The 16,136-nt window shown below is 33.9% G+C and overlaps 1 protein-coding gene and 1 long non-coding RNA gene across 3 annotated transcripts; one reads left to right on the top strand and one right to left on the bottom strand.

Annotated features, from left to right (window-relative positions):
* Positions 1-21: 21 nt before the first annotated feature.
* LOC116427592 (uncharacterized) lies at positions 22-4,823 on the top strand. Of its 2 annotated transcripts, none has more exons than XR_012999982.1 (3): positions 22-610; positions 795-923; positions 1,678-4,823. It is a non-coding gene; the product is annotated as an uncharacterized LOC116427592 (long non-coding RNA). The 2 variants fall into 2 exon arrangements; XR_004235121.2 differs by having other exon boundaries at positions 710-923.
* An 8,065-nt stretch (positions 4,824-12,888) lies between these two features.
* Positions 12,889-15,797, bottom strand: LOC116427637 (uncharacterized). The gene is made up of 3 exons (XM_031978208.2): positions 15,552-15,797; positions 14,982-15,123; positions 12,889-13,989 (listed from the first exon to the last, which is right to left on the bottom strand). Exons 1-3 carry the CDS (start codon positions 15,616-15,618, stop codon positions 13,764-13,766), a joined length of 435 nt encoding a protein of 144 aa, XP_031834068.2. The 5' UTR covers positions 15,619-15,797; the 3' UTR covers positions 12,889-13,763.
* Between the last annotated feature and the right edge of the window lie 339 nt (positions 15,798-16,136).

The raw sequence follows: 16,136 nt of genomic DNA, 5'->3' as shown, positions 1-16,136 counted from the left end.
TACTACATCAACGGCCAGTGGTTAACTCTTCCACCAATAGAAACAAACACGTGGGACGTTCTGCATGCGTGTAGAGGTGTCGGATCGTGCGCCCGTACGAAAGGTGCCGGCTCGTTTGTCTCTCCGCGGGACGAGGAAAATTGAACGCGCTTTCCTGAAAAACGCTGCGATCGCCGGAATCGGGAAATTTCAGTTTTCTTTCGAATGCCCTTTAGCGAGCACTTAGAAGTAAAACTAGGAGCGTTGAAGTTGCAAAATTTTGGTTTCTTTTGTCGTCCTGTAGCAAACGCTTTAACCGCAGAATGATGAGCGTTGAAATTTGAAAATTTCGGTTTCATTATTGTCTTATAATGGGAACTTCAAAACCAACTGTGAGTGTCGAAATTAAAAAATTTGTTTCTTCATTATCCTGTAGTGGGTATTTTGAGAGAAAAATTGTGCGTCAAAATTGGAAGATTCCGATCTTTTTTATTATTCTGTAGTGGAGACTAGAAACAAAACTATGAGTGCCGAAATTAGAAAAATTGATTTTTTCATTGACCCCCAGTGAACGCTTTAAAAGCAATTTTCGTTTTTGCGAATAGGCAAATAATAATAGCAACACTGAAAGGTGAGATCATTACGACATAACGCTGCAATACTGTGACGCTTATTTTTTTTTTTAAATCCAGCAGTGTGCAATTTAATACTAATCTTTGTAAGTTGTCAGATAACACTGACTGTACTGAAAAATATCATTACGCAACGATGCATCGTTAATGCGAAGTTATGCAACTTTCCTCTTCATTTTGAAGAATTTGATGCTTGACACTTGCTACCAGTTCTATGTACGAATACTCTTCGGTTCACGTTGACAAGTTCGTTGGCAGTGTTTGCGATGTTCTGCGAAATCCGATGAATCTTCTGAATCAAGTACTATAAAAGTGAGTTTGAAGGGAGTCTTTCAGTTTCTAATTGTAACGTCGTAATTTGTAACTTTAAATAACGATGTCTGTTACAATCACTTCACTGATCAGTTCACTAGCACTGAAATTAAGCGATTTCTGCATGTATCGAAACTGTATCAGCTGGTTCCACGTCGTACACGCGCGCAAATCAATATTTACGTGTTGAATCTGATTAGGCGAATGATACGATGATAATGACGCTGGCAAACACGTTGTATCGGTACATTGGTGTGCTGTTTACCCGTGTTTGCAAATATGCGAAAGTATTTCTACCTTGGAACGGATTTGGGGAAGTGATTGTTGCTTGTGAATGAATTATTTTGTACCAATTATTTGATAAACGTCAGTTCAATCGTTCCAAAAACTTTATTAAAATAAAATGACCGATTCACCGGTCACGATTATCTGCCGCGTGAAATCCTCATTATACAAATGTTTTCGCAAACTGTATCAATGAAGATTTGTTTAATTTTCAAGAATTCGCCGAGTACAGAAGTGTACGGATTCAACTGATTCTTCTTGCACAGTAGTTCATTCTTACTCTACAATACACAAATCGTACATAATTATTAAAATTGAATATAATAAAATATGAAAATACTATACAATATTAATTTATAACATTTCAAAAATTACAAGAATATATTAACGTTAACGAGTTGTTAAATTTTCTGTAGTACAGCTCTTACGATAATTGTCAAATGGAATCCGCCGAATTTAATATTTCCAGATGAACGACACAAGAAAGTCGGGTCCATTTTCCCGAACAACAATGGCGTCAGCCAAATTAATTCAAAGAAGTACCAATCCGTCCAACACAGAAGTATTGCGTTTCAATCGAGAGCCACGATGTTGACATTCATTCACAAGAAAAGTATCGAAGACGCCTGCATAACTGAGCTCCAAATTCGTAGCAAGATACCTTTATCATCGAAGATGCAGTGAATGCTCCTTCCTTTTTATCACCGTGACGAAACTTTCACATTATATTCCGTGAATGCGTCGGAAGGTAAACATGTGCAGTCAATGCTGCGTTTTTCGGTTCAAAGATTATATCACGCGCGACCGGAGCCACTGCGCGGTTCACTTTCACAGGGAGAAAGTTTCTATTTTCCGTTTCAACTGTAACAATTCGGTGTATCCCTAAAAAAATCTCGTTTTGACTCCGCGTGTTCGTACCGAGGCATCCGATCGTTAAGGAGGACCGCTACATCGTTACTAAGATCCACTGCGTTACTGTTAGCATTTAATATTCGCATTAACGTAATGTCGAAGTCCATTATTGACCACCGATCACAGACGAAGATACGATCCAAGTATCTTCAACCGGGCACAGTGGAACTTGGGATTGTCCGAACCAGTTAAACGACTAATTTGGAATCTAGGTCCTAGATAAAGGAATGGCGTTTAGAAGAAGGAATTTTGTTGCAAATTCTTTGAAAGTGATTCCTTGCGAGAGAAAGATGGAGTGTGACGCGAAGAACGTTTCTACGACGTATTATTTCTTAAAAACAAATCTCAAATTTCAGTCGGTATACCAGAAGATTTATCGTCTTTTAGTGAAGAGGAAGAAAGACTTGTTTGAGTTTAATAATAATTAATGATTAATAGTATTAATTTGTGAAATATAATATTAGCTTAGGATAGCCATCGTGCCGATAGCCGAAGTGCCATCGCACTTGATGTTGCGTGCAACGTGATGACCGATAATTAATGAAACAATGAAAAATTTAATCCTTTGCACTCCGAACCACTCTGGACGTTGGCTACCAGCTACTCAGCGCTACTTTGTGGCAGAAACGTGCATTTACGGACCCTCGTATTATTTAATATAGTTTTGGAACCAAGTAACGTATTATAATGACATGGAACTTATATGAATTGGTTAACATCAAGAAATGTATATTTGCAAAAAAATCAATATTTTATTTTTTATAATTTTGTACAGTGTGATAAACCGTTCGTCTGTATCACTTTCATCGCTATCGCTATCGATGCGATCTCTTCGTCGCCTTGTTGGTTGGACGATATCACTATCACTGCTATCGTTTTCTTCTACATTTAGTCTTTCTAACATATCTGTATAAACGTCTATCTGGAGCTCATCTTCACTACTACTTGTGTCATGAAACTCATTCGTGTTTGAACGTTTTGTCATTGTTCTAATAAAAAGAAATGAATAAATACGTGGGTTGAAAATTTCTAATTGTTATTACTAACTCACAAAATGATATTTACCAAAAGAACTTTTACCAAAAGAATTTATTTACAAAGAGAAGAATCACTTTTCCGATTTTCTCACTCGTTAGATCTATCCATACCGCTCGACGCTTCAAACCAGACTGAGCTCAACTTTGAAAATCTTTTCCTCCAGTTTTAAATTTGTTTATTTATATTTATAAATCTCACTATACAGTGCGAGGTATACTCGCATACCGACTTTTCTTCTACAAACTCTCCTTATCGCCCTTTTCAAGTGGCGCCGAGAAATGCTCGGACCGTCGTGAGCACGCTTCTCACGTTCTCTTCTGACACAAAACCCGCTGACAATTTTTTTATATACCTCAGTAATTTTACTATATTTTGATTTGATTTCTTGTGCCATTTCAAGAGAAAACTTCAGGGAAACATGCATGTCTCAAAAAGTTGCGCTGAAATAACTTAATTCCCCGTAATCACTAATAAACTTTAATGTCCCCTGAGAGGGGACATCCGAGTGATATGCTAGAATTACGATGTCCCACGAGAGGGGACAGCGGAGTGCAAAGGGTTAATATTAACCACATTTATATAATAATGAATAATCAACAATTCAATTAATAAACCACTGAATAATTTAATATTAATCATATTAAACGCTCGATGGCCCTAATCGAGGTCCTGCCGTGACTTCGTCAAACCGAATTTCCGCCGGGTGACGCTAGATCGCTACAATCGGCGAATCAACATGTGGCCAGTGCGCTGTACCCGTCAGGCCAGATGTTTCTCGAAGTTTTTGAGCCGGGGTTCGGCCATTTTCTTCAGCGACGTTTGCGAATTGATTCCTTCGTGTTCACAGCGATCCATTCATCGGAAACGGTGATTAACCATATCAAAACAATTACGTCAGACAGCGGGTGTTGCCACGTGTCGCCTGGAAAAGAGAAAAAGTGTGGGATGACACGTGTCAGGCTAAAGAAAGGGAAATTAAGCTCGAAGAAAGAACGGTGAAAGAATTGTCCGCGCGTGAAGGGAGGCGGTGAGAGAGAAGATAAAGGAGACCAAGGATGGGTTATCGATTAGTATCGATATTTCGCATGAAAATGCAGAACACAGGTGACAACGGAGCAACGAATGTTTAAATTACAGCTTCGATCGTCAAGAACGCAACCCGAGCAAGGCCAGTCGGTATTCGTGCAAGAATTCGCCTGAGACGGCTATCTACACCGATAATGATCAATTACATAATTTCATGGTTGGTGTGATTTTGCGGAATCATTTCAGCCAACGCGGATAACGCTCGATCGCCTCGGTCTTCCGATTTTCTGTGCAAACTCCATAGAGAATTACTTAAACGCTGATAAACGATTTGCCCACATCACCTCCTTCACTGATCACGATAAACGCCGTTCAACTTGCATCCCGTTGCATTATCAAGTTTCGTGTAGGTAAACATAGTCGCATTATCGAGTATTATGCAACAGCCCAGAATAATAGTCTAACTGCTTTCCCTGAGTTGGGGAGAAAAGATTTTGCGGCATGTTTCTGGATCGGTTGAAAAGTAATGTGACAATGTTGTTAATGATACTGGTGATTATTGATTGATGATATTAGTATTGATGGTATTGATTGTTATTAATTGTTGGTGCTTGTGTTATTGATAGCATTGGTTATTATTAATTACTAATATTAGTATTTAAGTAATACAATTTAGTTTCTTTGAGAAAGTTTTTTTCAGAAGAAATAGTAGACTATTATTATTATGATCAATTTACGTTATAAAATTTCGGAGAACGGATAGTCAAATTTTTGTGCGTTTTAAATGCTTTTTAGTTAATTCTAGACCAACTATAATGAAATTTCAACATTTTAGGAAAGATGTAGAACGCTGACGATAACGCAGTACGTTATTAAGTTTCTGCTTTCCTTCATAAGCATGTACTAATAATACACGCAATCTTTTTTATAGTTTCTTGATGGTAAACACTGATGCTAATTACTGTTTTCATCGATAATTAGTTTCAATGTTTTCATTCTGGTGGTTAGTTGCAAATAGTTTCTTTGTAATAACTTGTATAACGTTTACAGTGTATTGAGTATCGATAAATGTTTCATGCGAGATCAATTATTCAAGGCTGTTTTTCATATTATGTCGACGTTTTATCAAAGAATATTCATGAAAATGGAAATTGAAGACTGAAACATAATAAAGTAGGGTTCTCATTGTATTAAATATCAACATTATCATGTTATTATGTATTAATACTGTTTGTCTAAATAACACAACCATAACGAGCTATATATGTATTAGAAAAAATGTTCTTTTTGTTCTTACGTTTGAACTATTAAAAAACAGGACTACCTTTCTGTGACAATGGCAAAATTAAGTTCGTCATACGCAACATTACATACTACTAAAATTCAAAGAATACTCTTTCGATGTTTGATACAGGTATAGCTAATTAATGCTTTATATGAACGACTTAATATATAATTATCTGAATTTTGAATACTACCCATTTAAAACAGCAGATTTTCACTTAGATCCTGCTGGTTTTCAGGGCCTCATTTGTATTCCATTGTTCAGTGCAGATGCATCACAAGACCATTGTCACCGATATTCTATGCTGACAAAGAATAGAACGCTTGCCGGTTCGACGAACTTTCATGGCAGAAAGGATTGTGCTAAGCGAACGATAAGATATCTGCAGAGAAGATTGCGATCAAGTTTATCGACTTCGACGAAGACAGCGAACTCTTTTGTTCAAGAATTTCATTAAAATATGCATTCGGTAAACATGATTTCGTGGAATTTCTTTGGTTCGGAGTTTGATGTTCGTAAGTGGATGAACGCGATGGAAGTGCGTAAGAATTGTGAAGTTGCATTTCACTAGCTGATTTTGTCTTAAAATAACTAATATCAAGTACCGTATGAAATCTGTATTTTTAAGTTGACAAATTTAAAATAATCGCAAATAAAAATTCATAATAAGAATTATAGCTTAAGACAATATTTTGTTGGATACTACAAATCCGGAATTAAATGAAAGATTTCGTGAAAACTGATCTCTAATTTGTCAAATTTAGAACAATCATGAAACAAAAATTAATAGTTGAAATTGTGGATTAAAACAATATTCTTTTCCGATGTTATAATTACGAAATTAAAATGAAAGATTTCGTATTGTATGAAATTTGAATCTTTCATAAATTTAGAACAATCATGAAATAGAAATTGGTGTTCGAAATTGTAATGTTTCTTTCCTTAATATTATAATTCTAAAATTAAAACGACAGATTTCACTCGGAAAGAAACTCAGCTCGATCCTCAAAAAATTCATAACTCCGCTAAGAATATCAAAGTTACGCATAAAACACTCATCTTTTGGTATTCCACAGGATTAACCGAAAACATTTTGCCCATGAAGTCATCCCCACCGAAATAGAAGAAAAGCGAACCGCGTAACTTTTTCATAAATTCAGATTTCAGGATCATAAATCTTGCCTTAAACTACATTTCGCTGCAAGAATGTTCCGCGACTATTCGAAACCGATGAAATTAAAGATCGGATATTAAGTTTCACGTGTCGCGATCCAACGTTTGAGTTCACTTTCTTCTCTTCTTATTTTATTTCTCGTATCCGTTTCGAATCTGAGTTCAAGGACATCGTGATTGGGTATTTCTCGGGTACGAATTTTTATCATAACTAAAAAATGACAGAAAAAAGCGAAACGAATATTAAAATTAATAAAGCGATATTGAACCGAAAACAGATTAAGTAGATCGGTCAGATACTGTGCTGTCGAAGAAATGTTTACAAGTACAAATTTACACCGCCTTATAATTATTATCTTATATTTAACCAAATAACATGAACAAAACCGTAAATAGATTTATAAAACAATTGTTACAATTATACGTACCTATACACCAAGCTTGTAACCTTCAAATGCTTATAAATTAATAACTTTGATAGAAATTCCCTACACCATTTTCTTAATCTAACTTTATACCACTTGTTTTCTATTTTCTTTGCCTCAATGTTTGCATTAATGAAATATTCCAAAACTGGATTTAATCGATTTGGTCCGCGATCGACTCATACAAAAAGTGAAACTATAGAGTTCAATCACTTCCACTTTTGAAATAAATTTCGTATCATTCCGTGTTCAAAAGAAATGTCTACCGTTTCCTAATGTTAAACCAATTAAAAGAAATTGATTTCAAACATTAAAATTCCGAAAAATTCCAAAACTGTCGTTTCGTGGTGTTAAAACAGTTATCAAGCAAATTGATTTCGGACACTGAAATTTAGAAAAATTCGAAAACTGGATTTCATCGGTTTGGCCCGCGATCGACTCATACAAAAAAGTGAAACGTTGAGCGAGCGAAATGCTCGCATGCGCGAAACGGGCTTGCCGGGCGAGACAATCGGCCGTAGGCCGCGTATCGGTCGCGTGTGTTCGCGCGGATCTCCTCGTACGTGTACGGGGCCGTTCGCGTGTTCGCCGCCGCTCCCGGGAGAGACAAACGTGTTCCACGTGCCTGACCTCAACTCTCCGATCTTCCGCGAGTTGGCAAACATGTGACCTTCTATTACATAATACCCTCGTGTTTCCACGTGTAACGCGATCTACTTGGTTCGTACAGGAGAACTCCGATCCACTGCACCCGAAAAGGCGTCTCCACTCTTCACCCATGCATTCGCCAGCTACAGACTGTTTAGAAACAATCAGTCGTGCGCATATAAAAATGTAAATGCTTATAGGTATTAACATGTTCCGTGCCGCGTGTCCCCAAAATGGGACATGTTTAGACCTAACTTCAAAGTGACGTTTACACGAATACTGCTCTGTCATCTTTACTTTGTTTTTATTCTTGAACATTTCGAATGTGAAGGAACTTGTTCTTTTGTTACACTGTGTACATACTGATGACTGGTGCTTCTAAATTACCGGAAGACAATCGTAACATGCAAAATAATCGATGTCGAATCAAAATGTTTCATAACGTAAGTTGATAATAGTGTGATGCAAAGATTGTAACGTCAAATAGTGAATAATGGTTGCTACTTTTCTTTGTTAAAAAAGATAACTGTACAGAAAAATGGTTGTTTTTCGTGGTATTTAACGTGTTAATAATATTCTACTGGTAAGTAAATTTACGACTCAAAAGAAAAACTATAAGTACATTTTTTTTGTATATTTATCAAACTTAATACGGTGTCTCAAAAATGGAACACACGGCCAGGTAATGGCACTTATTCAAAAACGGTTCGACACGGGGCGTGTTAATATTAAAACTACCGAATATTCGAGTTGAATTTTTATGTCTTTCTATAATAGTCACGAGAGTATATTTATTGATGATTCGGATTTGTGACTATTTCAGCAAGGGGCCGATATGTAAATACACAGCTACTACGTGTTTCCCAGCGTTGTGCATCAACGAAATCTCGCAAATACGTTGAAATATAATTAACATTGTAGTCAGTGATTTTTTTCGATGATAAAAAACTTGATCGAATTGCTGTGGTTAGAGGATAATTTCAGTTGTTATTCTTGCATGTCATCTGTAATTGTTGCAGGTATGATTGATGCTTCATATGTATTGCGCTTTAATTTTCGCTGTCATGCATCTTAGATTGAAACAGATTATTCCGATTAATGTATATATGTATAAGATTACATTTCAATTTGCGATATTTATCATTTTATACAAAACTAGGTAATTAAGGAGTTAACATTTAAGTGCTGAATCTTTTTAATATTATAATATACGCTATATGTTCCTTATGATTATTCCAAATAATGAATTTGCAGGAATGCAGATTTCATTTCATTCATCCGTTAATTGCACGCTACTATAACATATAAATAAAATAAATACAATCCTCCTTAAAGTGCCATTCTATTTTATAAAAATAAAGCTACAAACTTCACTGTTATACATATACAAACACAAGTAATTTTTCCTTTATTAACGACGAACTACATTCTATATAATTCAATAAATTAATTTCGAACATGTACGACATTCCTACGTTAAAAGAAACATATAATTGAAAACGTTTGGAATATTTATTATCTTTATACTTTAATAAATACTTTAATCACTGAAAAACTCATAGTTTTTTATTGCTATAAGTCATTTATATTCAGTTAATTTTGAAAATGGTCTAAGTCAATTCAAACTTTAAAAACAACATTTTCGTACGGGATTCACACAAAATTGCACATTCATAATAAGTTTTCATTAATCAAGACTAATAAAATTCATATATATATATGCACAATATTTCTAATAATTATATACAATAATTTCTGTAAACATCCACAGTCTAATATCGACACAGAAATAATTCCACGATTTCGCGACACGAGTATACTTTTCGCTCTCGCCGTTTTTAATTCGGTTAAATGACCGGTAATTATTTAAAACCGTACAGAGGCGAACCTCTATCAGCGCAGTTTATTTTCGGACACTTTCTTCGGGTTGTGCCGTTCCCAAGAATGGTTGCATTCATTAGGAAGGCATACACACCGAATCTGGGTCCTACAATCGGCGTGTATCTGAACTTACAAGGACGGAGCCCCGATTCGTTTCAGTTGCTCCAGACTGGTCTGCTGTGCAAACCGTTGACAGAGACCGGTTTACAGGAGGCGAATATCGATGATGCATGTGAAAATTATGTCATCGAATTCATGTGACATCTTATCTGCAATCGATTTTTACAACGGCACCCCGCGGTTGCCTCTCATTACGAATCGTAAATCTATCAAAGAAGAGAAACCGTGCTGTGTTAATAAAGATTAACGTTAAAAGGTTCTATACAGCATATTTCAATAAATAAATATTTTCTTCAATGATGATTCACTTGTTCCAAGTAAATTGATTTTCAAAATAACCTCATTTTGTATTGAACGATTTATGCGAGCTTAAATTGTAGCGTTCTATTGATTTTCGTATCTACTTCGTAACTAAACGTTTACTTTTTTATTTCTGTTTAACGTTTAAATTTGAATTGACTGCCAATTGCAATTTTTATTTTATTTCAGTGGATATTATATATGATATTTACATTCTACATTAACGTATGGAATACAAGTAATCTGTTAAATAACATCAATAGAAATTCATAACTATAATATTTTGACTGGACTGAATTCAATAAACGATTACAATTCATTCAGAATGTTATTGAATATTACTTCTTTAAATTTAATTTTTTACTAATTTCTGTATTAGTTTTACGCAAAATTCCTTTAAACACAATTATCAAGACAGTTTAAGGTTCTTCAACCTTCTAAAAAGGTCAATTATACCGGTAGCTCTTTCAATATCTAAACGTTCTCGCAGTGCATCCAACGGAGAAATTCGAAGGAGGATCGGAAATAGATGAGCAAAAGGAAGAATACAACTTTATAGATTTACCTAGAAACAGCCGAAGTGGAGACGGATCGGAATTTTCATCGATTCTCAGGCGTTGAGGGTTGTCGCACTGAAACGGTCGGCACGTGTAACCCTCGGACGTCCTTGAGGTCTTTAGGTTTCCGACAGGAGCATAGGAGGTTTTTATATACAATCCTTCCTAATTCGTCAGGTATGCTCCTTTCAATGAATCCCTCCAAAGGATTTTGCTAGGGCAAATCGTGTCCGTGATATGCATAAACGACTGATGACTCACCTTCGGGTGTTCTATACGTTATTGAATATATTTTGATACGAATAAATCATTTCACTTGAATACTAATTAAAACAATGAAATTAATGGCATTAATGGAATCTATGAATTAATGAACGGATTAATTGATAATCTATATAATTCTGTGATATCATTGGACTAGTAAAGCTGAACAAGTTTCTTATGTTTACACTAATCGACAATTTGTGTTCTTATTAAACAGTTAAATTATTTTGTTACGGTGATCTTGCGCTATAGCTTAATTAACAAAGAATGTTTTTCATAATTGTGTTGACTGCGCATGTCTTACGTGCATACACACATGTTTACACTCTTCGAAGCCACGTGGAAATTCGTCAGCAAGGTGAAATATCTTTTTACGCGAATATTTGACTTTCAGGATGAATCTTTCATCGTTTTATCGTTTATTGTTTGTCACAGGCGCTCATTCATTGTGTGCAGAAATATTTGCAACATTCTTGTCAATAAATGTCACTTTTATCATTAATTTTTAATGATGTATCTCTTCACGCATTATCTCTTTTTTATTCAAAGTTGCTTCAACTATTCTTACATTTATTTCGGAACTTTCTTTAATATCATATTATTGCAGAATTTATTAATAATGTTTATAAAAGTAAAAATAAATTCTGAACAGCTATGTTATCATTTGTGTTCAATAATATTTGTCTCATAAATTTTGCAAATTATGTTTCGTAAAAAAATGGTGCATGCCAGTCAACCCGTGGGAATAAAAAATAAAATCTTCCAACAGTTAAGTACTGGTTATCAGTGTTACGTATTAGATTATTCACTTTACGTATGCAAATATAAGTAATTAATGACTCCTTTTTGTGCAAGTACGTTAACGTACTTCTTTGCTTTTTTCGTCCTTGCTTTTTTCTGAATCGCATTACATTATGTTAATGTAAATATTAATGATTCACGAACGTAGAATGGAAGCATAAAAATCAATTGAAATAAATTCCTCTTGAATTGAAATTTATTTCATTGACTACTTGATTCTTTTTTTTGTTTCGCACACTTGAGAAATTCGGTATCGCATCACGGGTGACTGACTTTCGATAATCTGTTTTGACAAGATAGTCCGTTTCTCTTCTATTTAATCATTTCTGTTTCCTATTTATTTATCCTTAGATAACAAACTGTGTATAGGAAGGATCATAAATTTGAATGTAATGTTTATTTCCTCATATTACTTCCTTATATAATATGTCAATTATATGAGCTTCTCATCTTGGATTCACATATACGTCGTCCCCAATTTTAAGAATTAATTTTGGTATTAACACGCGCAAAATATAGATTAATAAGTAAATAAAAAATAAAAATACGTATATCTATATTTGTGGAAAGTAAATTAACGTTTACTTGAAAGATTTTCTCATTCAGTGTAATATGAATGATTTGCAGATTGAAATGAGGCACTGTGTATATCGTTCAACATAGAAATTGCAATATTAAAAATAGATAAAGCAACAAAGTTGATTTGAATATTAAATATGCATTAACGATTGACCTCAATGACCATTTTTTGCAATCGCTGTTATATTAGGTCGGTAAGAAAGTAATATCGATTTGACAGTGGCAAGATAAATGGTTTCAAATGACTCGTGCGTCACTGTACACAGTAAATTCATTTTATCAGGGTGGAGTCCCGTGTTTGCAAAACATTTGACCTTTGCCTTAGCTTAGAAGTCGGTATAGATTGAGTAATTTTGGCATTTAGACATGAAATATGGTTTTGTCTCAATTGTATTAACACCAGCTTAGAAAAAGTGTAAAAGCCGTTACACGCGCGAAATTTATACCATTCGTATCCTCCAAAGATGGCGCCATCGTACTATTACCATCTTTAAAATTAACATTATTATCGTCTTATGCAAGTAGCATTAACAAATTTACAGAATGATAGAATAAAATCATAGAAAATAATAGACATTATAAAGGTGATGGTATAAGACTATGGTAATTAAATAAAACATATTAAATTGATTTCTCCATTTATCAAGAAAACCGATTTCTCCTCACCATTGTAATATTTCTTCACCCATAACATTCACGACAACAATTTTTCAATTCAATTTGATTTGTTTTAGAATTTTAATTAGTGGACTGTAGAGTTAGTGGAGTAGACAAGCTTGAATATAACATGATTCACTGTTACGTCAATTGAATAATTCTAATGTTATTATGTTAATATTCTCTAATGTAGAAAATCCATGGGTAAACACTTTTTGCTAAATATGTTTTACGTTACACACATTTTTGCGCGCATAGAAAGAATATTGAGGTTAATTTTGTATAATCAATTACATTCACGAGAGTTTACAATACCATAAACTGCCATTAAGAAATGTATACGATCTTTAATGGAAGGGTAGAAACAAAGAGCACAAAGAAAGTAATCCTTTACAATATCATAAAATTTATCGCATGTTTAATATACACACACGACTCACAGATTTCTCTTGGCTGACATACTCTCGATTAATTTTCATTGTTACTTATTGAACTGTCACATCCATTTTTAATATAATACTTGAATTCAATTACTCATATGTTTTATTGATATTTGCGAATTATAAGTATACCGAGATACACGTGCATATATTTGAAAAAAATAAGATAATGTCCGTTTCGTAAGTACAGTTTGGGAAGTACATCTTTATCGAGCACGAGGCAAGACTAATTACTCCAGATAATTGAATGGCACATTTGTTACAGATTTACTGACCTAATTTTCCGTGTAAAAAATGGCATGGTTATAGACTGTTACTGAATCTGATTCCTTAATTGCATTCTCGCGTGAATCTGTTATTAAGATATAATTAAAAGCATCCAAGTGACGATAATTATTAAATATTTTTAACGTCGAATCGACGTCGAACGAAATGCTCGTGGACGTTCTTTAAACGGTTGCAAAACTTTTCAATAAAGATCGATAATCGTCGCTGCAGCAGCAACTAGCGATCAATCTGTGCTCTCTGCAATTATTCGAGTGTAGAAATCGGCAGTCCGCTAATTTGCATTGGTAAGGAAGATCGTGGATGTAAGGGTCTGTACAGCAACACGCGTCGTGTAATAGTTTCTCCCCGCAATATGGGTACACTGAGCTGTCGCATAATGGGCACCGTCTAAAAACAGAAATATATGTTGTGAATAATAAAATATAATCATAACAATGTAATAAGAAAAACTGGAAACAGAATCCTAGATTTTGAGGGAAGTTCTTTTAGATCTTTGACATTCTTTGAGAGATTTTCATTTCTTTGAAAATGTTAGTTTCTATAATAGGGTAACAGAATTCATTGTTAATATATCTTTGATTTTTTGACGTTACGTTAAAAGATTATTATTTTTATTATTATGGTTGAAATGTACAAAGTGATAGTAAAAATTGAAAAGAAATGTATTAACAATACAAATTGATGACATTAATTTTATTATTGTTCTGTATATGTACATCTTCCGATTTGAAAGGTCACAATATAATAATGTCGCAATTCTTTTTACGTCTCCCGAGTGCTTATGAGAGGCAATAATAATTATATCAAACAATAACAATGATTGGAACGTGGCATAACAATGATAAGGCAAAAATAAGGTCAGTATTCCTCCAGAAATTGCAATCATAAAAGAACGTGGCAAAAAATTCTGTTTAATTTGTATTTACAGAGGACACAATCTTCGTTTTCTGTACAGGGTGTTCTTGCGAATTCTAACTGGTATTTATCTTGTAAATGAGGAAAAATGATAGAAGAAGAAGATTTATTGTATGTCACAAAGACTATAAAACTCTATTTGATTTACTAAATTTTTATTTCATTTTTAAGTTGTATTATTAATTCGAATAATATAAAGTTCAATGTTTCAAATGTCTGAATCATTTACATTTTTCTATTTTCATTAATCAATATTATGGAAATGCAGTTTCATGTGAAATGGTAACTAAAATTGTTTTAAGTTCAATGTTTCAAAGCTTTGATAAATGTATACTTTCGTTTGTCACTTTTGGTAAGATAAAATAAACAATTGGTTGTTAATAGCAATATGTTGGCCCTTAGGATAGTCCACATTTAACAAGATATTAATTTAAAATAGATATATATCAAAATAAGATACTTACCTAGTTGGTTTATAATTATAATCAACTGGAAAATTGTACTGCTTAATATTTTGTTGATATGTTCCTGTCGGTGAAAGCTGAGCAAATGGTGCTGCTTGTTTTGCCCCTGCAGCTAGACCACTCGTCACATCGCTCTGCTCATCTGGTTCACAGCAATTAGGAAGTGTGACAGAAATTACAAAAAATATTACTCAATTTTATATACTAATAGAAATAAGTAAATTATTACCAAAGAATAATAGAATGTTATTAGATCAATTTTTCTACACATATTCAAAATATAAAATTTACATTCTTCTAATCACTCACAATACTTTTAAAAGTGTAAAAAAACAGCATATTAATGTCTAAATATTAAATGTTTTCTAATTTAATAAACAATTCTCTATGAATACCACTGTTTCCTGTAAAACATGCTAACATCACATTAAAAACTAAAAAAAAAACATGAAGAAATATTTGTCGTTCGTATTCACTCTAGAATCTAAACCTAACTGACATTAATTAATAATGAAGATTACTCGTGTAACAACGAAACAATAATCAAGTTTCTGATTTCATCGTACTTACTCGAGCCAGTAACACCATTGGAATGCAGAATCAAAGTTACACCGATTATTATTGCAAAGACAGACATTTTAAAAAAAATGTGTTTCTCGAAAACTACACTTTCACCAGGAATATAGAACGCTGACAATCTTCACGCCGAAATAAGCTACTCAATGTGATTTGTACTTCGGTTTCTTTTCAAAGCCTACGCAACTTGTATTTACATACACGTAGCTCAGGTTTCTCGTGTGATGATCATAAGTGGCCGCCGTACCCGTTACTTGTAACTGGTCCCCGGGTCTTCCTCACTTGCTGAGAGCGTTGGCGATTTGAAAAATAAAATACGACACTATCCGTGAATTTTCAACGAATGTAATCCCGTTCTTAATCTAATTGCGAATTTATTGATTAATCGTTATTTGTCACAAACAAACCAACGAGATTTTTTAACCTGTCCTTTTTTATAAACATTCAAGATATATTGGCACAAGAAAAATCATTTCCCTTTTAAACTATGAAAATACAAGCTATATAAGACTTAAATGAATATCATTTTATACTACGGTAATGAACATATTGCAAACATTCGTCCAAATGCATGGTTTT

Source organism: Nomia melanderi, chromosome 1 (genome assembly GCF_051020985.1).
Source record: "Nomia melanderi isolate GNS246 chromosome 1, iyNomMela1, whole genome shotgun sequence".
Classification (NCBI taxonomy): domain Eukaryota; kingdom Metazoa; phylum Arthropoda; class Insecta; order Hymenoptera; family Halictidae; genus Nomia; species Nomia melanderi.
This window is presented reverse-complemented; position numbering and strand designations above follow the sequence as displayed.

Excerpts from the sequence above, each read along its gene's own strand:
- LOC116427637 (XM_031978208.2), bottom strand. The coding sequence starts at position 15,618 with ATGTCTGTCTTTGCAATAATAATCGGTGTAACTTTGATTCTGCATTCC. Across the intron at positions 15,124-15,551 it reads CAATGGTGTTACTGGCTCGA|ATGAGCAGAGCGATGTGACG; the intron begins GTAAGTACGATG and ends GCTGTGAACCAG. Across the intron at positions 13,990-14,981 it reads TATAATTATAAACCAACTAG|ACGGTGCCCATTATGCGACA; the intron begins GTAAGTATCTTA and ends TTCTGTTTTTAG.